Source organism: Opisthocomus hoazin, chromosome 6 (genome assembly GCF_030867145.1).
Source record: "Opisthocomus hoazin isolate bOpiHoa1 chromosome 6, bOpiHoa1.hap1, whole genome shotgun sequence".
In the NCBI taxonomy this organism is placed as follows: Eukaryota; Metazoa; Chordata; class Aves; order Opisthocomiformes; family Opisthocomidae; genus Opisthocomus; species Opisthocomus hoazin.
The window spans coordinates 65,878,567-65,905,968 of record NC_134419.1 but is presented as its reverse complement, the minus strand read 5'-3'; the positions used below and the strand labels follow the sequence as shown (position 1 = coordinate 65,905,968).

At 48.8% G+C, this 27,402-nt stretch overlaps 1 protein-coding gene across 7 annotated transcripts in view; it reads left to right on the top strand.

The window, feature by feature from the left end:
• The first annotated feature begins 6,531 nt into the window (after positions 1-6,531).
• NT5C2 (5'-nucleotidase, cytosolic II) overlaps positions 6,532-27,402 on the top strand; it is a 62,578-nt gene continuing 41,707 nt past the window's right edge. For 2 of the 7 annotated variants that reach the window (XM_009942013.2, XM_075423651.1), the window contains exon 1: positions 26,256-26,376. In XM_009942013.2, coding sequence (XP_009940315.2) covers positions 26,276-26,376 — 101 coding nt within the window. In that variant the 5' untranslated portion in view covers positions 26,256-26,275. The other 5 variants (XM_075423647.1, XM_075423648.1, XM_075423649.1 and 2 more) reach the window with 5 other exon arrangements.

Sequence of the window (27,402 nt, the reverse complement as noted above, 5' to 3'; positions counted from 1 at the left end):
GCGGCGGGGCGGGGCGCGGGGCGGGGCGGCAGGAGGTGCGTGTGCGTGCGTGGGGAGGGGCGGGCGGACGGAGGCGTCCTGCGGGGCCGGTCCCAGCCCCGCTCCTCGGGTGGGGAGCGGGGTGCCCGCGGCAGGGAGGAGGCTCCACGGGATGGGGTGCGGGGGGGGCAGAGGCGAGGACACGCCCGGAGCAGGAGAACAGGGACTCGTCACCAGTCCGGGGGGACCTCCTCAGCCGGGCAGGGGAGAGGAGATGTGATGGAGGGCTCGAGGGTCGAGGCGAGGACAGGGAGAGATCACTCACCAGTCACCGCCACAGACAGATCAGACTGAACGTGGGGAGAAAAGGGAATTTAATTCATCACCCGTCAAATCAGAGTAGGATAGTGAGAAAATAAAACTAAATATTAAAACACCTTCCCCCCACCCCTCCCTTCTTCCCGGGCTCAGCTTTACTCCCGTTTCTCTCCCTCCTCTCCCCCAAGCAGCACAGGGGATGGGGAGTGGGGATTGTGGCCAGTTCATCACACTTTGTCCCTGCCACTCCTTCCTCCACAGGGGGAGGACTCCTCACACTCTGCCCCTGCTCCAGTGTGAGGTCCCTCTCACACTAGACAGTTCTCCACAAACTTCTCCAGCATGAGTCCTTCCCACGGGCTGCAGCTCTTCACGAACTGCCCCAGTGTGAGACTTTCCCACAGGGTGCAGTCCTTCAGGAACAGGCTGCTGCAGCGTGGGTCCCCCACGGGGTCACAAGCCCTGCCTGCAAACCTGCTCTGGCGTGGGCTCCTCTCTCCATGGGCCCACAGCTCCCGGCAGAAGCCTGCTCCAGCACGGCCTCCCCACGGGGTCACAGCTTCCTCCAGGCATCCCCCTGCTCCAGCATGGTGTCCCTTCCACAGACTACAGGTGGATATCTGCTCCACCGTGGGCCTCCATGGACTGCAGGGGGACAGCCTGCCTCACCATGGTCTTCATCATGAGCTGCAAGGGAAGACTCTCTGCTCCGGTGTCCCAAGCAACTCCTCCCCCTCCTTCTTCACTGACCTTGGTGTCTGCAGAGTTGTTTCTCTCACATTGTCTCACTCCTCTCTCTTGACTGCCATCTCACCGCAATTTTTTCTTCTCCTTCTTAAATATGTTATCACCATCGCTGATTGGCTTGGCCTTGGCCAGCGGCGCGTTCATCTTAGAGCTGGCTGGCACTGGCTTTATCAGACATGGGGGAAGCTTCTCCCAGCTTCTCCCAGAAGTCACCCCTATAGCCCCGCCCCCTCCCCCCTGCTACCAAAACCTTGCACACAAACCCATAACAGGTGGAATAGACTCTTCAGTGGTGCCCAGTGACAGGACAAGGGGCAATGGGCACACAGTGAAGCCTAGGAAGTTCCGTCTGAACATGAGGAAGAACTTCTTCACTCTGAGGGTGACGGAGCACTGGAACAGGATGCCCAGGGAGGTTGTGGAGTCTTCTTCTCTGGAGATATTCGAGACCCGCCTGGACAAGGTCCTGTGCAGCCTGCTGTAGGTGACCCTGCTTCGGCAGGGGGGTTGGACTAGATGACCCACATTGGTCCCTGCCAACCCCTACCATTCTGTGATTCTGTGATTCTGTGAAAACCAGCTCAAAATAACTGTGATCCAGATGCGAGGAACACAGTGAAATGTGCAACAGCATCCTGTCTCCTTCTGTAGTTCTCTGCGCCACTGAGCTCTGCACTGATGCCCAGTTCCTCTACTCCACTTTTCCTCATTTCTCTTCACAGTTGACCAGGGGACAGCATGACGGATGTCCAGCTGATGAGCTGGGAGGAAAGGCAAGCCAGGGCTGGCACTGGAGAGAGCCATGACTTCCAAAAGAGCTGTCACTGTTTCAAAGGGACCAGCCAAATGGGGAGAGGTGATGCTGGGATCCACATCTCCTTGGGATCAGAAGTTAACCATAACAGTGGCTCTGGAGGAGGCCCTGCAAGCATGGCAGCAATCCTGGTTGGAGTGCACAGGGGCTCATGTCCCTGCAGCCGTGCTTTGAAGGGCACTGCCTGGGGCAGAAACCCCACGGGGAAACATCCCTTACACTTGGGAGGGAGCTGAGCCCAGCCCCAGGCGCAGCGCTGACCCACCGCCGGAGCAGGCTGGTCCTGGGCCTTGGGATCCACACACACACGTGCACACCCCACCGCAGTCCCCCGTGTGTGTCCCATGGGGCACAGGGGAATGAGGAGCGTCAGTCAGCAGAGGCAAAGGAAAGAGACAGGAGCTGTGCACACACCTGGGTGAGAGACCTGGCTCGAGCCTTGCTTTTACAGGACTCAAACCTGGTCACAGATTATTCATAGAATCATAGAATCATAGGTTGGAAAAGACTTCTAAGATCATCAAGCCCAACCGTCAACCCAACACCACCATGCCCGCTGAACCATGTCCTGAAGTGCCACATCTACATGTTTATTGAACACATCCAGGGTTGGTGACTCCACCGTCATTCTTCTGGAAGTACTCTGTTTTCCTGAAGCCCGTCTTAGCTCAGCGACAGCAAGGCTACAACACTTGGATCATCCGAGTGGCTCGCGTTTGTTGGCAGAGCAGGCCGGGCAGACAGCCTCAGCCCACGCCAGGGGCTGCCAGCTGTACTGGCCCTGCCTCGGCTGCCTGCCTCACGCTGCTGGCGCAGAAATCCTCTCCATGCTCTGGGGGTTTTTCAGGTCCTTCACATACTCCTCACACACAAGTGCATGTTACCACTTCCTCGGCATCCGTTGCTTTGCGTTGTGGTATCCTAAGTCAGGTTTCTGCTACTGGCAATAACTGATCAAACCAGTGAGAAGTTACCAGCTCTGCTTATTTACGGCTGTGGCATCGTTTTGATGTCTTTGCTCTGATGCTCATTACTGACCACTGTTGCGGTTCTCTTTTGTCCTGGAAAAGCAGAGTGCAGCCCCTCCTGGCCTCCGCACTCATGCTGTTTAGCACTGCCGTACATACATAGTCTGACAGCGGAGTCAGGAGTCTCGCCTCACAGTCTCCTCCAGCAGAAGAAATGCAAAGGTCTCTGTAGGGACTGCTGATCACAGAATCACAGAATCACAGAATGGTAGGGGTTGGCAGGGACCAATGTGGGTCATCTAGTCCAACCCCCCTGCCGAAGCAGGGTCACCTACAGCAGGCTGCACAGGACCTTGTCCAGGCGGGTCTTGAATATCTCCAGAGAAGGAGACTCCACAACCTCCCTGGCCAGCCTGTTCCAGTGCTCCGTCACCCTCAGAATGAAGTTCTTCTTCATGTTCAGACGGAACTTCTTGTGCTTCAGTTTGTGCCCGTTGCCCCTTGTCCTGTCACTGAGCACCACTAAAAAGAGTCTGGCCCCATCCTCCTGACACCCACCCTTCAGATATTTATAAGCATTTATAAGGTTCCCTCGCAGCCTTCTCTTCCTCAGGCTGAACAAGCCCAGCTCCCTCAGCCTCTCCTTGCAGGAGAGATGCTCCAGTCCCCTCATCATCCTCGTAGCCCTCTTCTGGACTCTGCAGTAGCTTTTCATCTTTCTTGAAGTGGGGAGCCCAGAACTGGACAGAGTACTCCAGATGGGGCCTCACTAGGGCAGTGTAGAGGGGAAGGATGTCTGTGGGTAAAGACCCTGGGATCCAATCCCTTTGTCTCCCAACAGGTGGGACCCGACCCAGTTGCTGTCTTGACTGCTGGGACCTTGTGGCTGAACGGGCACAAGGAGCTGGATTCCATGAGTGATAGCAAGGGCTGCTGTCCCGCAGAACAAGGATCAGGCTCCAGCTTGCTGGAGGGCCACTTCTTTCAAAGGAGCAAAAGATAGCCGAGACCTTGGGATCCAGCTCAACAAGAGCTGCCAGTTCTGGGGGTCCGTTCCAGGCAGCTGCAGCAGAACCCCCATCCCAAGTGGCTGGCACCCAAATGCAATTCCCTCGAGAGCCTCTTGAGCCTCTCACCCGGCTCTCGGGGGCTGACTTGGCCAACAAGCCCAGGAACTGTACAGCGCTGCCAGTCGGAGAGACAGCTGCAGCGTGTGGCCATGTCCTGGAGAAGGAGCCATGTCCCAGCAGACTGGAAGGAAGTCCTTGAAAGACCCACACCCAAATCCCCAAAATTCCCTAAATTACCCAAATTCTATTCTGTTCTGTTCTATTCTATTCTATTCTATTCTATTCTATTCTATTCTATTCTATTCTGAGGCTGGAGGCTGCAGACGAGCTGAACCCCAGTGCGTCAGACCTGAATTGAGGTAGCAAGCTGGAAGTGGGCACAAACTGAACGCAGGGCAGTGCCTGGGCTGTCTTCAGCCTCAGGAAACCCTGACATCTGAGTAACACAGGGATCTCTGTCGGGACACACACACGTGGCATCAGGAGGATCTTTATCAGGCCGGAAAACAGGCAGAAAAACAAAGAAAAACAGTCCCATAGTTGAGAACTGTACATTACTGAAACCCGGTGGGTTGCATTAGGGATTAAATTGCCCAGGACTTTCCACACCTCCCAGCTGCTTCAAAAGTCAATGCCTACGAGACAGCAGGAGGAGTCCTCCAGACTCTGCGATTCTCCCCACACAACAGCCGCCTGCTGACGAGGCTCGTTGAACAATTCATCTCCCCAGCGGCCGTCTGCCCGGGCTCGGGATTCCGAGGAAACAGCCGTCCTCTGAGCTGCGCACACACAGCGACGGGACGCACACCTTCCGGCCGGTTCCCAGCACACTCCATTAAACTAATGCTCTGAGTAGGGGTTTCGCCACCAGGCTTCACCGCAGCGACTGCGTGAGAGGGAAATGCTTCCCGGCGGTGGGAGAAAGGCAGATCCGAGTGTCTCCCGGGAGGCTGCTGCCGCATCTCCTGCAGGAGGGAGAGCTCTGCAGGTAAGGACAGCAAAATCAGGGAGAAAACATATACAAGTGACCAACACATAGGTAAGAAAGAAGGACGTATTCACTGAATTGCGCACACCCACAAACACTAATAAAAATAGGAAAATGGCTGCACTGGGTCCCACTAACTCATGAGTTTGTCTTTGGCGGTGGCAGAGCTCTGCTTCCCTGGCATAACCTCTCTGTTTGCGGCTGCCTGCGGCTCTGGGGCTCCCCGGGCAGCAGTCACATCCCTGTGTTTGCTGCTCCTTATCTAATCAGTGTGCAAGTTCACGTCCTGGATGCCACCGCGCTCTGCAACCCACAGTCTGACAACGCGCCGCATGAAGAAACACCGCCTTTGTTTGCGCTTCGGAGCCGCTGCCAGCCAATTTCATCCCGTGCCCCCGGCTCGTGGGACACCGCGGGAGACCTGGGACGCGGTTCCTTCCCACCCACCTCCCCGCGCAGGCTTTCGCAGACTCTTTCCGAGGCTGAAGGATTTTCGTCTGTTTAATTTCCCTTCACGCTTCTAGTGCTCCTCTTTGGGCTCCACGCTTCTCCTGGGGATGTGTGCTGGGAAGACGCGCGGACAGACGGACAGAGCCGCTCCAAGACGGGCCTCGCCACGGGGAGAGGTGGCAATGAGCTCCCAGATGCAGACGGATGCGTCTCCAAGCGATCCCCTCGCTCGGGTGCCCAGCGCGGGTGCCCTGAGGTGCCCCGGGGCATCGGGAGGCACAGGCTGAGCGTCCCTGGGGGTGACGCTGCCCCGCCGCGGGCTCGGCGCCGAAAACGGGCTCTGCTTTAACGGAGCTAACGGCAGGCGTCAAGGCTGGCGCCGTGGGGTGCTGCCCCGTGGCGAGGCGCTGGAGCTTGCTCGCACAGCCCGGGGAGCCACACAGGGCCAAGCGTGCCCGAGTCGGCAAAACCCAGCGCCTGGTCGTCCCGAGCAGAGCCCAGGACGCGGGATGCCGAGGGGAGCATCCCTGGGGAGATACGGGAAGGGAGGACGGAGGAGAGGAGACGTTCCGGGCCCCCGGCCACCATCGCCGAGCGGGACAGGGGACCGGGCGCGGACGGCCGCCATATCCCCTGCCGCTGGCCGGGACCACCCCGAGGTGGCCAGGACCACGCTGGGGCAGGTGCGGGCCAGGTGTGGTGCAGCTGGGGATGGACAACTGGATGCTTCTTGCCCTCCATCACCATCCCCGGAGCCTTTCCAGCCCCAAGCCCCCGGCCATCACCCCCCGTGCCACGCGGGGACCTCCTCGCCATCCTTCCCACGCAGATGGGGTGCACCCTGTCCCCCCCCTCCCCCCAGCCCCGCTCTGCAGACGCACTGCCCCCCAAAAATCAATAATTCGTCGCGTTATTTTAACCAAAGCTCTGGCTCCGCGGCCGGCTGGCAGAACTGCGGGGGCTCAGGCGGGCCGGGAGTGCAGGGCTGTGGGGTGGGGTGCGCAGGACCGGGGGTGCAGCCCCACAGGTTTCGGAGCGATGCCAGGCCCCGGGGTGGCTGCGGGGGGGGTGGGGGGTGTCCGTGCGGCCGTTCCGCGGGTTGGCACATTGCCGCCACTCCCTGCCGCCGCTCCTCTGCGGCTGAGCGCCGGGCGCGCACACCCTCCCCGGTCCCTGGCGGCGGGGGGGGCGGGGCGCAGGGCGGCGCCTGCGCAATGCAGCCGGCGGGGCGCTGCGGCAGCGGTGCGGGGCAGTTCCTGCGAGCGCGGCGGGAGGTGAGAGCGGCCCCGGGCGCGCGCGGGGGGCAGTGCGGGCGGCGGTGCGCGTGCGTGCGCCCGCCGGGCGGGTGGGGGGAGCGGCTGAGGCGCGCTCCCCGGGGCGGGGCGGGGCGGGGGGTTGGGGTCCCCTGTGCCTCCCATCCCGTCCCCGAGCAGGGGCGGCCCCCGGGTTGCCTCAGCGCTGACCCCCCGAGCCCTCCCCGCCGCGCCGCGCCCCGGGCAGGGCCCCGAGCCGCCACCGCTCGGCCGCCCCGGGGCGCGGCGTGAGGAGAAGGAGCCCCCGGGAAGGCGCTGGCAGGGGTTGGGGCCGGCGCCCGCCGCACTCGTTTCCGCCTTCCGCCCCGCGCGGAGCGGAGCGCGCCCGGCGGCACCGTCCAGCCGGCGGCTTCCCCCGGGGCGGCCGCCCTGCCCTCCGCTCCCTCCCCTCCCTCCCCTTGGGCCGAGCCGCCCGGCTGGGCAGCGCGGGGCCGGACCCGCTTCCCGGGCAGCCTTGCGTCGGGGGGAGCGAGCCACCGAATAAATAAATACAAATAAAAATCCCTCCTTTTGTGGCAGAAACAAACCTGCACTGGTGCCTGGTCGGCCGGGTGGCTTACTGCTCCTGGTAGCGCAGCCCGTGTTAAAAATCCCTGGGGCCGCCGAGGTGGTGAAGCCCTCAGGTTTGTTCCCTTGGCGGTGCTTCGAAAGGCGCCAGACTGGACGCTGAGGGTCCTCTCTGGCGTGGTCTTCAGAACGTTCCTGCCAAGGCGTAGTCACGATCTATAAGTCTGGGGTTTTCTTTATGGTTCTGGAAGATTTACTGTTTGAACCTCGAAGATTGCAAAGCGCTTTCTAAGCAGTCACTAAGAAAAGTCCCCCTCTCACCCATCCGAATCACCCCTGTATCAGTTTAGAATACCATCTTGTCACCAGCTGAAATACACCGTATTGCTCCATGTACATGTTTGTCACTGGTGAATAAATCAAAAACACGAAGTTTTTCGGGTCCTTTCAGGCACTGCATGGTTTTACTGAAAGCCAGAAACAAAACTCCAAACTACGTGTTGGGCTTCAGTTCGTGTGCTGCATTCGTAGTTCTGGCAGCGAGGAAAAACCCCGGCGTTTTACTTGCAAACCAGTCAGCTTAGCGCTGGAAGTCTGTCATGGTCCTTGTCAGCTCCCGTCAACCTAAACATATTTTAGAGTAGAACTGCTATGTGAAATAATCTATTGGCGTTAGTCTGGAGTCCAGAAGATCATTCAGGAACTTGCTGGTTTGATTAACAGCTGTTGGAGTTTATTCAAGCATAGACGTATTTCATTATATAGTACAATACAACCTTTACTCTGTGTAGCGTCATTCAGACAAATTGTATGGCAAAACGCACCACCGAGTTACGTTTAAAATGCTCCATTGAATTAAGTACAATTGCAGAGATAAATGGGGAGAAAAACTGTAAGAATGGGGGAAACGTTTTCAGCTGAGGTTGAAATTAGCAGCCTGTTAGTATATTTGCATTGGTAGCATTAGTGTTATGTGCTGTTTCTAGGATATACGCTAGCAAAAATCAGATGCAAGCTGAAATTTTCCCAGGCAAATTTTCAGTTTTCTAGGCGATTTTTAATGATAATAATAATTCCCCCTTGAATTGTTACTTCTTGTCATGTTTGATTCCCAATATAGCTTGAATTGAAAGTTAATACACCCTTCCTAAAATCACTAGACATATTTATCCTAGACTTTTTTTTTTAACTTCCAGGGGAATGCTTGTTTTTGAAAAAACAGAAACCTTAGTGTGGTGTTTACTGGTAAACACAGAGATATTGTACTCTTTGCAGAAGCATTGAAAGGAGTATTTTATTTCCTTTAAAAATATACAAGTATATTATTTTTGCATCTAAAGTAAAAAGGGAAGCAAGCTGTTAAAATACAATGTTTAACTGATGCTTATTGAAAAAGCAGATAGGTTTGTTTGCGCACCTCATACGTGTTATTTGCAGCTTAATAAAATAATACTTCGGTTAAAACAGATGTATGGGTGGTTAGCTTGCAGCGCGAGCTGTTATCTGGGGATGGCCCTGGGCTGGCTGCAGAGTAGGTTTGCGGTGCTCCAGGACAAACTGAGATGATCTGCAACCTTTGAATCCTACAGAAACTGTAGATACCGACTCACGAGGAGGCGCGGGAGGAAGGGCTGACCACAGCCCTGCCCTGGAAATTTGGGGCGGGAGACAGAAGCGGGGTCATGCCATTGTGCTCAGCGAACCCGTTCTTTCGTAGGAGTTTGAAGTCAGGGAGTGCTGTGGATCTGGCTGGTTCAGTACCACGCAACCTGATGTTGCTCAGCCACTGGTGAAAATCCTGCAGAGGTCTGTAATGACCCGGAGGAACGTTACCACGTAGAAGCTGCTTGGCCTGGGGAAGGTGGATTGGTAGTCTCCAGCCAGGCTGCAGTGGAAAGTTGTCATAGGAACTGGCTTGCTGCTTGGCAGGGCCGTGCCTTGTCTTTACTCCTTTAAAAGAACACCTCAGAAACTAATTGCCTCGGGATGAGGAACACTCATGTGCCATCCAGCGTAAACCTGTGAAGAGTGAGGCGCTTCAGCTCTGCCCCAAGGGAAACTGAGGACAGCGCTGTCCGTCAGCAGGGGACAGCCCCAGTGATGTGCCTTGGGAGGAGTTCGCAGTGCCTGCTCTACGCCATGTCCTTGCCTCGGGGTGGCTCACGAACGCTGGGTGTGCTGATGTAAAACAGCTGTGGCTTTTTTAGCAGTGAGAATAATAAGATGGAAAACTGAACAGAATGTGCCCGGGAGTGGAAGCTTTGTCTTGCTCTTCAGAATGTGTTTGGGATGAGATGTGTTACCAAGTTAGCGCACAGGAATTCTTCGCTTATTGTCTGTACTGCATCTACTTTTCAAATTTTATTGATAGTGTCAGCAGCACAAATACCATTTGAAATTATATTTGAGGTCAAAGGTTGGCTGTTCTGTGCTGAAGCGTGTTTTATTCTTTGAGTATCTTCAAAGTGCACATTCAGATAAATATTTCCTATTGTAAAATGTCTGGTTTGTGCTACTAAAGAAATTATTATTATGTGTCATGGTTATGATACTCATAGCAATGAGCTGTATTTAGCTTTTTAATCATTATGATTCCTTAACTGGAATGGTTCCTAGAACCTTGGACTGTGTACTGCACATAGAGAGCATGTACAACAGGAGTCTGCTTTCTTAAGAGAAGAGACAACCCAGAGAGAATCCAGCATGTACAATAAATGGAACTTAATGGACGGTAAATAGACCTTAAGCAACGTGTGGAAAAAATTGTGTAGGTATTTAAGCAACTGATAATCTAAACCCACCTACATCAGGGTAGTCATTAAGTCTTAGGCATGTGTTTGCAGGGCTAGAAAGGTGCTTGGGAGACCTGCCTGTATGAAGCCATATTAGGAGAAATACATTTTTTATATAACAGCATGAGATCAAGAAGGGAGCCTGAGTAATTCAGCCTAAAAAACCCACAGCAGTCTGTGTCGAATCTTACCACTACCTGAATGTGTAGCAGTATGTGCGCTTACTATAAGGTCAAAAGCAGATTTGCTCTTACTTCCCGGACAGTTGGGTCCCAGACGTGGGAGCAGTGAACGGCTGTGTGCCAGCCCTCTCGGTCCTATCGCTTGGTCAAGCCTGGTGCAGGATGGTAGAGGCTAAGCTTGTTGCTTGCTGGTGACCTTAACTTATCATCCCCTGGGCATGAATACCTGCTGCGGGAGTAACCAGCACAGCCAGACCTTTTTTGGTAGTTTCACTTGAGATAAAGTTCTGACTGAACTGGGGAGGCTGGAAATCCCACAGTGGTTATCTGCATGCTGCCTTCTCTTAACATGTAAGCAAGAAAACAAGTGGGTTCTTACCCTGTGCATCATACCAGCTAAAACCGCTTTAAGTTCTGCAGAGGTGTGAGCCCATCAAATGTGGAGAGCAGGAGTCCAAGCAATGAGATACCTATAGAAATGATGCTTGGACATGAGCAACCTGTTGGTTTCTCTTTTGAAATTAAAGGATGTGTGGGCGCAGCTTCTGTAGGTGGATGGAGAGGAAGGAAGGCCCAAGGAGGTGTGATTCTTTTGAGATTTGAAGGTGGCTCCAAAGTAAAGTAAGTTAGTGGAAACAGATGTGTGGGAACAATGTACTCTAGTACTGCTTGTGTTGTGCCCATCCTGTAAATGAGAAGACAGTTTCGATCTCCAAAACTACCTTTCCGACTCTTTACACCACAAATGGTTTGTTTAAAACCAAAAGTTCCTTGAAGTCATTATGTAGTCCAAACTTAGCTGAATTTAGTTCAGGATATTCACGGCTTACAGCTGCATTCCAGATATTTTCAAACAAAGACTTACAGTTTTGCATATATGCTTACTACAAGCATTTAACCTTGCTTGGCACAATTGGTTCAGAGGAAAGGGTAGAACAGAGGTTTCCTGTACGGGTTTCTGCGGGAGGCTCTGAAGTAGGGTGGTTTCCCCACTGTTTACTTAAGAACAGGCCTTTGGATTAGCTGGTTTTGACCCAGGCCTTGTAGTTCTCCCTGTTAACTTTGGCAGAATACATAAAAAGCTGATGATACATTCTGGCGAGATTTTCAGGAAGCAGATTCTGGCTGTACCCTCCAGGAAGGTACACGTCCCCAAAACACTTTCCAGCCGGGTGGTCCGGCTTTGGCAGTTGTGGTGGCTGGATCTGAGCTGTGGAACCTCCTGGGTGGGTTGCCCCTTTCTTGTGTGAGCTGCCTGTCCCACGGCAGCAGCTGCTGCCCGCACTCCTGCGGTAGCAACAGCCGCATCCCAGCTGGGTGCACTGGGTGCGGGAGGAAGCGCTTGGCCGTGCAGGCAGCATTCACTCCTGACATCGGTATTCCTTATCTCCTTTGGAGAATGGTAGCTGTGGGTGGGAATCAACTCATGCTTTACTGCTTGGACCGTGCTCCTCTTGGCATTTGCATCAAATGTAGTGCGTCTGGCCGTGGCGTGTAACGAGAAACTTTCTAGTCAGCTTCTAAATTAACCTAGGAAGGAAAGTAAATTCAAAGGAGAGAAGACTGATGGTTTAGCACAAAGCATACAAAATCTCTAGACCAGCTGAATTCAGCTGGTGTTGGGGTTAATTGAGTTGGTGACGAGTTGCACATAGGCATGCACAGTGAATAATTAGGAACATGGGGTCAGAGAAGAGCATGTGAATGTTCTGCCCTCAGAAACTCAAAGAGGTGCTAAGTGAGATTTATGTCAGTGCTTTGTAATCATAAATAATAACATGTAAGAGTAAGTGCTAGTAAAAGGTAGGCTGCTTAGGAGATTTTGGAAGTCAATAAATAGAACAAGCTGCAATTAAAAAGAAATAATCTTTTTAGGTGTTGATTTCCTTTGCTTTCTCCATCTGAGATACCTTTTATTTTTTCCCCCTCCAAAGGAAGAGCTGAACATGTTGTCAAAGGTATTTCAAATGTTTCTTTCTGATCTTTTCAAGTCACCTTTTTGGATATTACAAAGCTATTCCATGTCAAGACTGTACAAAGACATACGTGGCCTTTGAAGTCACAGGAAAGGGCTGCAAGATTTGGTCGCGAGTGTCCTGGTTAAATCTTGCCCTTTCTGACACCCTATGCGGTATTCGCTGAGGCTTTTAAGAAACAAATACCCAGAGTAGCTGTTTCTTTTTCATTGCTTGTTCGGTTCCACTTTTATAATGTTATTTGCTGTGTGTCCATTTAGGTCGGGATGAGTTAATTCCCTAAAGAAAAAACTGATCAGTTGAACATAAATTGTAGGTGCTCTGAGCACCAGTTAGCTTGCGGCTGACTCTGGAAACGGCTCTTCCAGTTCAGTTCCTGTGGCTTTCCTGTCATGGAATACAAGTGGCTGAGTGGAGCTGGAAAGAGGAATTTTAACATAGAAGCAAGCCAGACTGGTAAATCATCTGTTAGTTCTGCTGTCTGGAAACTGAGGCAGGAGTCGGATTTCATCTTCTGCTTCATGTCGCAGGCATTGGTCAGTGCACCAGTGATGTTTAGGGGTAGGTCATCAGGACGGTGCCTGTTTGGAGTCTTCCGATGCTTGGGATGTGGCATTTCCACATCGCTTTCCTTTGTTTAAAAAAGAAAAATATAACATTGCCTAAAGGGAAGTACAAACACATGAACAGGGTCTCTCTGAAGGGAGAAGTGGTCAGCAGACCTTTTCCACCTGTAATCAAAAGCAGGGCTGCACCTGACAGGGCTGGATAGAGCTCTGCTAGGGAAAAATGATAAAAGTGAGCATTTGCTACCTAAAGCTGTAATTGGTTCGAGTAAGTAGACACAAAACCCTGCTTCTCTATTCTTCAAAATGCTTCTGTACCCGAAAGTGTCTCTGCTACACACTGACTAGTATACCAGCCAATCTTCTGCTAAGTCCTTTTTCATTAATGATATGAATTTAGCCTCTAGAAGGCATTAGCTTGCTGGTACCGTTAGCCACTTGGTGACTGCAGACACCCTGAGCGGACGTGTCTCACGCATGTTTATTAGTATCCTCCTTATAGTGGTGTTGAAATGGGGTGATTTTATAGAGAGTGAGCATGTTAAAAACCATCAGTCTTGCAATCATCAGCAGATGTGTGTGATATTTTATGAGCAAATTTTATACAAATTGGAAAGAGCTTTATTTGCTGTGATCTGAGATGAAATATCCATCTGTAGCCTTCAATAATTTGGGGACTTTTTCACTTCTGATCCAGAGAAATAACGCCGTAGCCTTTCTAAGAGTTAGTTAAAAGCATATTTGTAATCTAACCTTTCCTGTTTTTTCTTCATGTGATAATACATTAGCTAGGTTCTTAACCTCTTGTTTTGCATGTATTTTAACTTCTCTTGCAATATTGCACTGGCAGTTTTATGAGCCAAGGCCAAAAAATTCTGCTTGCTAAACTTGAGCAATCAGGAGGGAATGGATGATGAAAAACCAACAGTGTTTTACTCATCTACCACTTATTTTTCTTCACAGACATGTAGTGAGTAAATATTAACAAAAAACAGTGATAAAAAGCACTTTCAGTCCTCATAAATTGATGTGTGCTGGTGGGGTCAAGAACAAATATTGGAAAGGTTAGGACATGTAGAAAGCTGTCGTCCCGTGTTGTGACACTGAGAGCTAGGCTGGGATTTTTTTCAGTTGCTGTTTTGGAAGCAATTAGAAGGGGGCATTTCTGTGGCTGCACAGGAGACTTTCTGCTGGCTGGGCGAGCGTGGTCAGCTTTTTTTTCAGCGGCTACGGTAGGTCAGGTAACACGCTGAAAAATAAGTCCTTTTCAGTGTATCAGGGCTGTCGTGCTACTCTGCTTGGAACAACATTTTTAAAGGCGTCTCAGAACCCAGGGGATTCAAGCTGTTCGCTCATCCGCAGCAGGAGCACAAGACCCTGCTATTGAATGACTCTTCAGGTCTGCACTGATGAGACACTTGCAGTTCCCTGAAGAGAGAAGTCCTGGCCAGAGGGAAGGTTCAGTGCTGTAAACTCTTGGCTCTGGTTTTGGAGTAACAGGGCGCTGCTGACGATGCCTTCTTAGTTGATTGTTAATGTTCTCTCACCCTTCGGGCTGACAGCTTTCTTCCAGGTCACAGCTGATGGAGTAGGTCTGTCACGTCTTCCGTGTTCCCTCCGAGCACTGTCTGTGCTGAGAGAAGTACAGAGAGAGCACTGTGCGTGTCCTCCTCGGCTCCTGCCAGAGAACAGTCTCCTATGTCAGCAGGATTGATTTAACCTATTAAAAAACAGTGGGCTGAAGGGACCATGCAAATATGACTTTGTTTTCCTCTAATAAACTCGGTGGTTTGTGTTTTGCTTGGACAGGGTAGTAGAAAGTTTCCGAAGAAAGGAAGTTGATACGGTTGGAAAGCAGTATAATGTAGGCCTTTGGTATCACTTGATAAAGCTGAGACGGTTAGGTTATCGAAGAGAAGCCAGAGACTTAGCAAAAGCTCAAAGTCATCATAGATGTTCAGCTATTTTACTGATGAATTAAGTTACATAGGTTGCCTAAGAAATGATGTACGAATTAGCAGTCTTTTGGAAAAGCATGGGAATACTGCAGAGAAGGTATTTGTAAAATTAATTTACTTGTAGAGTGTCTTGCAGTGGTGCCTCCGTACTACACATCTGTCAAGATTAAATGAGATTTGGGGGCTGATAATACATAAGTGGGGACACTATTGTGCCCTAAGGACAGATTTGTAATTCCGTTTGTAATCAGGCAGACTATAATTGCTATGTTTGCCTCTGATTAAAAAAACAGGTCAGAAAAGGAATGAATTGTGCTCTGTATGTGGAGGGGAACTTCACACCATAAGAGCACTTCAAAACACCTACAGACTTCACATTCCCTGTTTTTTCATCTTTGTGCTTGCCCAGTCGGTAGGTCTGTGTAGCTTGCTTCTCATCGGCAAGGAGCTGCTGTGTGGGACTGCTTGCTGAGAACAGAGTGCAGGAGGGGTTTTGAGCACGCACCTTCCTGATCTCCACGATGAGTGGTAAGTACGCGTCCAACCTCTCATTTGGGGAGAAAGAGGCTTTCTGTGTGGCTCTGGTGAGGGCTGCCTGTGGTTACTAAACTAGGAGGAATGTGGAGGAGGAGGGAGCTGTGCTCCTGGCCTTCATGAGCATTTCAGGAGAGCGCCAGAACCAGCGCAGGAGTGATTTCGATGACCTGAGCCTGGGTGCAGCAGGCTCGTGCCGTTCTCATCTGAAAGGCTAGGTCAGCCTCAGGGGGGAGAGATGGGTAAACATTATTAAGGACAAAAGTAGGAAGCCCGTGAAATCTGTAGTGGGCTACTATGTGTCTGGAGCACTATATGTTAAGGTAACTGAGAATCAAGATCCTCTTTATTAAATGATTGCTGTGTTTATTTTTACGGTTCCCTTTATAGCTGAGGACTATCACAATTTTATCTTGTTTGCATTTTGTGGGCAAATAGCAAGTTGAAAACTGGCCAAGTTTTGCATGTGAAGTCTGTGGCCTTGCAGGGTATTAAGGCTTTCTCTCCTGTGTCTGGCTTAGTTCCGTAGTCCTCGGGTCATCCTTCTTCCTTTGGAAAGACGGGCTTGTTTGTCAATGATCTGCCTGTTATTGGTGGATAAGATCTCAAAAGGAACAGAGACCGAGTTAGTATATGAGCATTTGGTAAGCTGTTTGCTTAAAGAAGTGGGAGGAGAAGAGAACGGTGCTGGGAAAGATAACTCTTAGCAGGAAAAAAGAAAGTACTTACTGGGTTTTGATGCAGCAGCTCTCAGAATTACTGGATCGTCTTCAGCTGTTGATCTCAGTGTTTATTTTCAGTAACTTTTTTTATGAAGGAGAAGCCAGTGTTCCCCGGTTCAAGTATGCCAGCTTCTTGACTCTGCAGCACGTCTCTTGGCGAGTGTTGTGTCCAGAGCCCTGGGACTCAGGCTGAGTAGCCAGCTGGCTGTCCGCACCTGGGCTGAGCTGGGGCCGCTTTCAGCCAAGGCTGGACGGAGAGGTCAAATCATGTTTCCAGCCTGCAGAGATTGTTCAGATGCTGATTCTGCTGTCACATCTGTTTATGTAGCCCATAAGCATATAGAGAGGGCCCATCCAGCATGGAAGAGGGTTCACATGTCTTTAGAAAATCATCCTTATTCTTCCTTTTACTTGCAAAGATTAGAAAAAAGCCAGAATAAGCTTTCAGTATCTTTTCTTTTTCTATCAAATATTAATGAAGCAAAGATCATGATCTTCAGAGACAGGAGGGTTTTTTAACAATAAGCACAGTCAGTAAGAAAAGTCAATAAAAATGTCCTCCCTCACCTTCAGTGTTTAGAAGATAAAGAGAACTTTTTGCTATCTGCGTTATCCAAGCCGACGCAGTTGCGTGCTTTCAGAGTGACTGTGCTACTGATCGGAGTTGTGCATCTCAAATACTTTGTCGGTTGCTCCTGTGCTTCTGGAAAGGCCCATTAAGTCTGTATTTGCTTCCTGAAACACAGTGGAATCTAATGAAAAGCGTCATTGTTTTGAAACACCGTGATCTGCTGCCAAAAGAGTTACTGTTGTGTATAATCCTTAATAGCAGGTTAGAGCGGCAGTCGTTCCTTGGTTTGAAGTCAGTATGTGGAGGGATGGCTTTCCAGTTCTCTCTCCGGGGATGGCACGCCTCATCTTGTTCTCTCTCTTTGGGAACCGACTAACTCACACAAAGGTGTTCAGCAGTCCTGAGTTGGTAACAGATCCTTGCACAGGTTTGAACACCAGGAGTTACTTAGAGGCAACAGGCTGGAGGGGACGGAGGAAACTGGCTGTCTCCTTTCAGGAGAGGGAGTGATGCTCTGGCTGCTGAGTAGCCAGGTGTTACATTTGTCAGTTCTTACCAGCATGTTTATTTGTTGCTAAAGATGCTTCAAATTGTTCTGATGTAGCACAACAGACTCGGAATAGAAGAGTTAATCTTGACTTTGCTTTCTGATTTGCAGAATTCAGTGTGTTCACTTCCATGCTGACATTTCTGCCTTTCATGCTGTTTGTGTGAACCTGCAGCTCGGCTAGCAGGCCCTCATGCTTCATCTGTTTGGCAATGATATTCATATTTGCAGATACCATTCAAACATTGAATTCCTGTTCTGGTGGGAATTTGCTTCAAAGCTTAATTCCTAGTTTTCAGCTAAAGCAAATACATAGGAACTCTTAAATTTTTTCTTTAGGGTGGACTGTATCAGAGGAGAGGGATCAAATTCGTCTCTAGTTTTTAATCTTTCAAGACCCTGTGCAGCCAGAACAATTGCTTGTGGGAAAACAGTGTGAGTAAAATATTTGAGTTGTCGTACGGATTTCTTACTGGAATTTAACAGCTGGAAACAAAAAGCAGTGAGAACAACATCTTCTTAGCCAGGTCCATGCTAGCTGTTGGCAGGAGCTCAGCTGGACAGCAGTTTGGGAACCTCTGCGGCAGAGGTTACTGCAGGCTGCTGAAGACCTTCTCCTGGGGAAGCGAGGTTCCCAGAGCACTTGGGGTGCATAGCTCATACTGGTGTTGGCTTGGAAGAGCCTTCGTTCGTCCATTCACCTTCCCTCCAGGTGAATCCTCTCTGGAGGTTTCTTTCCAATATTGCTTGTGTCTCAGCCTCTTATTCACTGATACATTGATTTGTAAGTGAGGAAGAGTCACCTGAGGTGTGATATTCAGTTTGACTGACCTGCTGTGTAGCTCAGGCTGTTTGACTTTTCTGCATTAATTCTTGACTCTGTGAAAAGCGGCTGATTTAAACATCACACACCCCTCTCCCTCCCACCCCACTTCGTTTAGAGCCCTCTGGTGATGGAAAAAACTACTGCAGAAACATGTTGTTTCATAATTAGCTGTCCTCTCTGTTAATATTTTTTGTGTGGATTTATTTAATTTCCAGTCATGGGCTCTTTGTTCTGTCGTTGCCAGACTTGAGAGCCCTCCACAGTCACGCTGCCTTCCTGTGTATAAATGCTTCTAGACTGTTTTCAAATCACCTGCAGAGCCACTCTGTAAACTGGCAATCTTCCACACCAGCCTCACTCTCTTTCACAGCTTTGTTCATTCCTCAATATAACCAGTATTGTTCTTGAATGGGGACAGCTGGCTGAAGAGAGTTTTCCAGCAGCGTTTGTAGCAGTGACAGATCGGCACATGGAGTCCTGCTTGGTAGCCGTGTACATCCAGGGGTCATATTTGACCTGCAGTCGCAGCATTTCTTTGAGAGCTTGTGTTCTCTGGTTCTTCTCTGTGACATAGCTCTTGCTTTCCTGGATCAAGTCTCACATTCCTTAAGTATGGTCCTCCTCCTTTTTTCCTACCAGTGGAATGGTACAGGGCACAGTAGGCTTGGAGAAGTAGAGAACTAGCGTTACCTCTGTCAAACTCTTTGTGTAAGAAGCAGTATGTTGGAAATGACTTAGCTAAAATGGTAATTCTGCAGGAAAGGTTGAGAAGCATGAGCTATATGGAAGCTAGAAAATATGCTCGTTAGCTCACTGGGGAATTTGTGGTTCCCATTTCGAGGCAGTACACTCAGTTACAGATAAATGAGGAGAAGGGATGGTCTCGTGATTCTCAGAGAGGGTCAGATTTGAGGTTTGCTCCTCACAGAGTTGCACTGCAGATTTCATAGTTTCCCAAGTTCCTTTCTAACCACGCATGAAATTAATGATAATTAAATAATGCTCAAAATATTTTAAAATAACTAGCGGTCCTTGGAGTTCCAAATGAATGGAATTCCTCGGGTAGAAATGGATGGTCTCCCGAAGAAACTCCAAATTTATCTGTCTGTGTTTTTCAGTGCATCTAATGCATTTGGGCCCTGGATTATTACTGGAGCTCTAGGCACTGTGTAGCCACTCTGTGGAAGTGGTTGTCAGCAGAAGTAGTCTGATAAAAGAATCCATGTAAAATAAACAGGGTTTTGTTAAATCTGTTTTACAGTGTATTTGATATATAGCCATTACTTTAGCATCTGGCTTTACGACAGAGATAAAATTCAGCCTGAAATTCAATCAAATCCCATAATAAGCCACATGAGTAGCATTCTCCCTGCTTATACCTTACCCATCCAGAAATAATCCATGAGTTACCATTGTCTATCAGTCACACCATAGTCAAATAGATGTATGACTGGGATGCTTTACCAGTTTCACTAAAAGCACACTCTCGGAAAAAGCAGCTTCATTGATGTCGGCACTGCGGTGGGGCCCAAGAGAAACAGCTACCCTCTGCCTACAGGAGGACTCAAAGCTGGCGTCGGAGATTGCAGCCTTGGCGGTGGGAGGGTTAGTACAGTCTGTGGAGTGAGGAGAGTGATGTCAATCTAATGTAATCCAGTGGGTCCTTGTGTGCTGTAAGTGGGATCTACTGGGAGCTCAATACATGCACCTGTGGTTAACCTTAACAGGTTCTGAACAGTAGATCTCTACCTCTTTAATATCCTGTAATGGTCATACAGAATTATCCTGCTTAAAGCCAACCTCAAGTATTAATTATCATGAGCTGAGAGTACGCTTTGAAGTGTAATTTAATATTCTAATAGGAAGAGCGTATTTGGTCCTTACTGTCATCATGAACCTGAAGCCTTGCCGTCAGAGAGGCGATCACCCAGAAGTGGAAGTTCTTCAAGTGAAGAACTTAACTTTAGGCACAAGGAGAAAAAAAAAAAAAGTAAATTTTTCTGGTTTAGGTCGTTTACAAACTTCACTGCTTATATTTGGAAACTGTGTTCTTTCCAATGTTGCTGAAGATCTCAAGTCATGGACATACTTCTTTTCCAAAAGCATCACTAACTGAAAACACCTTTTGGAAACAATTTGCTTTTGGTTATAAAGCAGAATCACTGGCAGTAAAACACAGAGTGGTTTGAATTGTCATCCCAGAGCTGTGGGGGAGAAGAGAGGCACTGTGCGAACTAGCTGTTAGAGCTGGTGTGTAGGGATGCAAGTCAGCATGAGATCGGAGCATCGTTCGGCATCTGTGAAATCCCTGCGGCTTGGAGCGAGTCAGAAGCTTACTGCTTTGGGGCTTCTGTCATGCCTAAGAACAGGTAGTCCTCAGTCGTCAAGAATTTGTAGATATGATCTAGATACTTACTGTAACTGATACCTTGACCAAGACTGATTATATTTTTGTCTTCTAGTTCTTCATTAATTGAATCCAGTGTTGTCATTTTCAGTACATCTCCAAGGTTTGCCATCAGGCAAAGCTGATGTAGTCTAAAATATATTCAGCTAATTATTTTAGGATTCCAGGGGAGACTCTATCAGACTGGCTGGTTAAACATGTTCATCTCTGATTTGCATTTTGTAAAATTCTCTTTGGTTGCAAATTGAATGGGACGTACTTCGTTGTCATCGAGGGTTTAACACATAATCATTCTTTGCTTTCAATGCAAACCAGAAATATTTCTTGAAGAATGCTACCCCATCTGCATTATTCCTCATTTCTGTTCGGTAATGCCTCTGCTCCCTTGCTAGGATTTCTCTTGTTCCTGCCATATTTAAAAAACCTCCTTTTTATTGTCGTTGGCTCCGCCAAATTTTGCAAGTTGGTTTATCACAAGACTTTTCTCTTTTTACTTTGCACTGGTGGGAGCTAAAGGAGTAGTATGTCCTGTTTTCCAGTGTGTTTTGGTGGTGCTCCTGGAGTCTGTGATCATACTGACTTCTGTACATCTGGGACCTGTAGTTCTGATTTATCAGGAACGTTAAATGTGGACTGGGGAGTCCCCCACCCATTCTCTCTGCATTGTTCTTCACAAGCAGAGCGTGAGCAGAGGTTTTGGTAGTTAGCTCACGTGAATAGTTCTCCTGGGTTTCAGAAATGCCACTTAACAGACTTTCTTTTCTCAGTAGTTGGCATTTTTAGTTCTAGAAATTCTATGTCACCTTGCCTTCTAGCCGCCCTAAGATGTCTCATCATCTTTGTCTCTCATCTGCCACATTGCTTCAGTGGGTTTGTGACACACAGAGCTGGGGTTTGTGGCGTGTTCGAGGGCTCTTCCCTCCCGGGTGCTGGCTGAGTTGAGTCACCCCTTGGCTGAGATGGGAGCCTGCACAGCAACCACTGTTCAGGGAGGTAGCCATCGAAGGGCCTGCACGTTAGGGGAAGGGGAGTAACTGTTGGTATTTAGATGTGAACTGATTCATTGCCTTTGCAGAGAGCTGCAGTGTGGGCATGGCGGGTGAGACCAAGCGCAGTGTCTGAGGGGGGGTGTCGGAGAGGAGACTGACGCCGTTGTGTCCGAGAGGAGACTGAAATGGTTGCGCAGCAAAGAAGTAAATAGTCTGGGAGTGTGGGTGCAATGTGGGAGAGTCAGAGGTCAATGCAGGGTTTGAATAAGGAGCAGAAGTCAGGTGTGTTTGGGAATCTGTAGAGATTTGAGCTTGCTGAGGGTGTACCAGTCTAGGTATTGTTCCTACTGTGCAGTTTAAGCAGGGCTCATATGTCAAGGCATGCTTATATTTATGAAGCTGGCCATGTTAAGCATGAAATTATATTTAATATACTTTTTAGCTGACCTCTCAGTGTCTTCCAGTTGATGCTAAGTATGGAAATTGGAATTTGTGTTAAAGTGTACTGTGCAAGGAAGATGCAGTGTATCTCTGTGATTCATCTTGACAGCGGTAGGAGCTCAGACCAGTTATTAGCAAGAGAGTCTGAGGAATTAGGACTTCTGCATTTGATTGCCGCTTGCTCTGTATTATCGTTATCTTACAAAACGGGGACGGCACCTTTTGCTGCCCCTAAATGTGTTGTGTGAATGAGAGTTTGTGAAGTGCTTTGGGACTGTGTTTCCCCTCCCTGTTTGTGAGGCCATGCCATGACCTGGACCACAGATTTGATCCGAGTTTTCAACAGACCGACCCCAGTCCTGCTCCCCTTCCTTCTTCCCTTTCTCAGGATTTTAACATGGTTCATTCTTCCCTTGCTGAGACCCCACAAAAACGCCTGAAATGGAGCTGCATTTTGGTGGGGATCCAGGAACTGCTCTAGGCTTGGCAAGGGCACCACGAGACTTGTCTGTACATCTGCAGGCTCTGACTAGATGCAAAGCTTTTAAGTAGCTAACATTAAGTGTGATGATTTTTCTCTCTGTTTACTTTCCACTGTGCATGTACATGCGTGGGTTGTACTGACAAGGTATTAAGGATTCTTGAAGCAGAACATGTGAGAAGAGGCAGATGTAGTGCATGGCAAATCAGTGTGAGTACGCTACAACCTTGGGATTGGTTAGTGATGCTTTTGTTTTCTGCTATATAAGGTCTCGGAGAATATCCTGGAAAAAGTGGGATTGTCAAAAAAGGGAAGAAAAATAATAGTAAAACTTGAAGGGGAATGCTTCTGGATATGTTATTTTGTACGTGTGAGTACTTGAAAAAAGTACACTATGGATAATATTTGAAATCAGCCAAAACCTGACAAAAGAAGCAAATGGACTTATTTCAAAATATGTGCTAAAATCTTATGTTCTTTTGGACCAAAGCGTATGTGCTGGGTAGTAGTTCTGTATCAAAGCTTTGAAGCTGAGATTTTAAATGCTTTTTCAAAATGAACCCTGTACCAGAAATGCTATTAGATGCTTAATGAAGACTGCACTAGCAAGGAGCATGTTTGCAATAAATTGTGGGGAGGTGTTCTGACATGCTTTATCTATGTAAAGATTTCTATTTTTATGTGAAGCTATTTACAGGTTATTGATTTCAAAAATAGATTTGTAACTAAAGAAAGATGCATCGTATTTCAGTTGCTCAAAGTTGAGAATCTTCTCTGGCTGGCTGCCCATTCTCTCAGATGTTTATTCCAGTGACTTACAAGTGTATGGAGTGATTCAGCCCTTCTTATTTTTCTCTCTCTATTTGGAAGAAGGAATTTGTATTCAGGGATCAGGCCCCATATCTCTTGCCCACGCTGGTAGGCTGATTTTTACACCTTTGAAGCATCAGAACAATTTCATTGAAGTCCATCGAACTTCTTGTGTAAGACTTTTGGACGGGGAACATCCATCACAATATCTTTTGTCAGCTGTTACCGCTTTATTTCAGATCAGTAAGCTATTGTCACAGTGCCAGTGGAGCCTGCTAAGCTCTAAGAGTGCCTCTGAGTTCATGTAATGCAAAACTTCAGCATAAGATTTTTTTATTTTATGCTGTGTGAACATTAAAAGTAAGATTTTAATAAATAAATCAGGGCAAAGCCTGAAGGTAGAGGTAATATCTTTTATTAGAGCAACCGATAGAGTTTCAAAACTTAGACAAGCTTGTGTGACTAAGAGCTTGTCTATTTTTTCCAGCCATGCCAGTTGGTCTAATAAAAGATATTGCCTCTGTCTACAAACCTTGTCCTGCCTATGAACTTTGTTCATCACAGCTACAGCAAAATAGTGCTGTAACATTAAAATAATTCAGGCCCTTCTTGCTCAATTATGGAAATTCAGATTTTTGTGGTTTCCTCAGGTCTCGGCTTTTTGAATCGCAGCACACATAGAATGATTCAGTCTGGTTTCTCTTACCCTAGAGGAGAGTTTGGCATGTAGGAGCTCAAACTGCTTCACTGATTCCTCGTTTTAGAAAGGATGTTATTAAAGGTAACTGCTAAAGTTCTTCTGCCATCTGGATATTAGGATATTTTGTAGGATACGATTGGTGAACTATCAGGTATCTGGCGTGGATGGCCATTGGGAGCAGTCCTGTCCTGGTATCTGTGTCAGCATCTCTGATGGGGTGTGATGGTGACGGGAAGAAGAGGCTGGCAGAACGGAAAGTCTCTGGCTTTGGCTGTGGGTGTATATCTTCGAATCTTGCTGTGTGGCTGGCTGGGTAAGCAGAATAGTGTAGCCCCTCTAAATGGCAGGAAGCTTAGATTTGGACTTGTTTCATCTGGAAGAACCAGACCTGGACCTGCTTAAGAGTCATAAGACCAGCCATGCAACAGGTTTCTTCAGAGCTATTGAGCTTGCCTTTTAGAGGCCTTATATGTATGTGTCTTTTGGATCTGAATCTGTAGCTGTAGGTTAGTAGCTTTAAAATAGCTCCAGGTAAGACCAAGGTGCTCATGACCTGGACCATCTTGAAATGTCCATGGGCTAGATGATTTTCCACAAGCCCTTTCCGTAGTTCACAGTCGTGGGGTCGTACCAGATCCCTCGCTGTGCTGTGTGTCTCTCGGCTGCTGACCTGGAGTCTGTCACTCCTGCATGGGCACTGCTCCTCTCCGAGTCCCCTCATCAGCACTGCCGCAGCCCTTGCTGCCCATAAGGAGCGTTGCTGCCCGCAGTGCGCTGCCTGTGAAGAGGAACAGGTTGATGCTTGTGGGCTGTTGAGTACTATGCCCTGTGCTGCCTTCCATCTGCCTTTGGGCACGGCTTAAACAGCTGGTAATTACTTTTAAGCTGTTGGTGGCCGGGACCTGGGCTATTTTAGAAGCTGTTTCTCCCTGCATGCCCTGTTGTGGAAGCTGCGGCTGGCTGGCGTGGCCCATCGCCCTCTCACTGCGGTGACCTCCTCTCCTGGGTGTGTTGCAGGGAATTCGGGGGGAGAGCTCTTGACTCTGGCATGCGGTCACTTGGGCTGCCTGCCAGGGCCTAAATTTGGTGACCTTTAGGATGTGGCAGAAGATGCGTTTGTAAACCTTCGTTATAGTAACTGGGAGACAAGCAAAGAATGCTGGGGGAGGGAGGAACATATTTTTTACAGACAAGCTGTTTGCCATCTGTTTGATTTTTATGACCAGCAACTTGTAGGTAAATAACTAACAAATGCTATGACAATTGCAACTGTTGCTCTTTAATCAAATTCAGAACTAAAAAATAATACAGATTTCCTCTAGGAGAATGAGCACGTGTGTGACCGCCGAACATGCTGTGGGTCCCAAGGCTGGTTTGGACAGTCACTCTACCCTCTACTTGCTGAAATCATCTAGTTTCCATTCTGTAGAGTGAGGGCAGTTGTATTTTAAAGGTGTCTAGAAATGGTTGCTGTATCATTACCCCTGTAGCTTGTCAATGGTTTTGTTTCTTTTAAGGAAGAGCAAACAAGCCAAGCCCTGCGGTCCAGCAGTTGTGTGGGTTACACAAGAGTGTGATTTCATGTTATACCTGATTTGGTATAACTGGGATGTGTCTCCCACCCCGCTCTTCACACGGGCTCTAATGATAGCGTTGTGGCAGGTTGAACTGGGTTCAGTGGCAAACTACCCAGTTTGCTTTTGGTCAGTTGGTTTTGGTGGGTGAGGACTTGGACTGGTGAGCTGATCTGACTCACTGTGGGGCTGCTTCATCATCCCACCTGGTGCCAGGGGCACAGCAGGACATGCATCTGGCTGGAGGAGGGAGCAAGCAGGATTGCCCCAGTGTGCTAATGACGCAATTAGGAAAGGTACCCGTTTCTTCACTGCGGAGGCTTCCTGATGAGAAGGACTGTCTGGTGGTTTGGTTTTGACAACCAGTACTTGTGAAGGGGTGCAGATGTTTGTGAAGATCTGCTGGTGACTATTTGCGTTGCTAGTGTTACAGGTTTGTGGCGTGCTCATGCTCTGTCTGAATGTGGCTGACCTGCAGAGGACAAAAGACCATGCTTCTACTTCCCTTCCAATTGTTGGTGGTAATTTGGTGTCAGTTTGAGGCGTTGTCTTTGCTTAGAGATCAAATAGTGAGGGACAAGGCTCTTTATTTTCACTGCGTGATAGAAGTGGCAAAGTCAGTCCCACTGGGGTTTGTAGGGTTTGCCCTGCCTAGTTTATCTCGTGTATAAAGTCTACGTTTTCCATCACCTATAGCTAACACATACTAGTAACTCTAAGGTCAAAACCCGCCCCTTTTCAGCAATTAAAACAAGGTCTCTGTTTCTAAATAGATTTTCACCACAATGAGTAGGAATCTTTACAGTTCTAGCCATATGGAAAAGCCTTCCCAGCTCTCTGTTTTGATTTCCTATTTTATTGAACATCTCAGAGGAAAGCATCTTGCTTGACCTGCAAACTCAGATCATTCCGCTGGCTGCTTTGCAAGACTTCCTGAGTAGCATTGCATCTCTTCATACCAGGAAACAGACAACTTTCTGGTGAAAGAAACCTTGAATTTAAGCAAACTTTTCTGCCTCTTTCAGAAAGAAATAAGCATTTCAAGATGACAACCTCATGGAGCGACCGACTCCAGAATGCAGCAGATCTCCCTGCAAACATGGATGGGCACGCTCTGAAAAAGTACCGCCGGGAAGCCTATCACAGGTAAGTCATTCATGTAACCCAAAAACTAAAGTGCTGAGGCAGAGGGAAATCAACTAAGCATAAAAACTACATTTCTAGTTTTATGCTTGTTGAAAAGGTCATTCTCACCTTCCTTGTGGAAGCGTTAGTAGAAGAGAACTTAGAAGATAGTACAGTATTGGCCTGCAGGAATTTACAAACAGTAGAGTTGAGATACATGTACTAGAGTGAGTGAGGGTATGCTTTCCTAATGCAGTTGAAAGATTAATCAAAGTTAGATTTTGGACGTTGTGGTTTAGCCTGGCTGGACACCAGGTCTCCACCAAAGCTGGTCTATCACTCCCCCTTAACTGGACAGGGGAGAGAAAACACAACAAAAAGTTCATGAGATAAGGACAGGGAGAGATCACTCACCGATTACTGTCGTGGGCGAAACAGACTCAACTTGGGGAAATTAGAGTAGGGTAATGAGAAATAAAAACTAAATCTTAAAACGTCTGCCTCCCACCCCTCCCTTCTTCCAAGGCTTGACTTTGCTCCTGAATTCCCTACCTTCTCACCCCAAGTGGCACAGGGGGATGTGGAATGGCGGCTGCGGTCAGTTGATCGCACATTGTCTCTGCCGCTCCTTCCTCCTCACTCTCTTCCCCTGCTCTAGCGTGGGGTCTCTCCCACATGAGACAGTCCTCCACGCACTGCTCCAATGTGAGTCCTTCCCACGGCTGCAGTTCTTCACGAACTGCTCCAGCGTGGGTCCCTTCCACGGGGTGCAGTCCTTCAGGAACAGGCTACTCCAGCATGAGTCCCCCACTGGGTCACAAGTCCTACCAGCAAGCCTGCTCCGGCATGAGCTCCTCTCTCCATGGGTCCGCAGCTTCTGGCAGAAGCCTGCTCCACCGCGGGGCTCCTCACGGGGTCACAGCCTCCTTCGGGCATCCCCGTGCTCCGGTGTGGGGTCCTCCCTGGGCTGCAGGTGGATATCTGCTCCACCGTGGACCTCCATGGACTGCAGGGGCACAGCCTGCCTCACCATGGTCTGCTCCATGG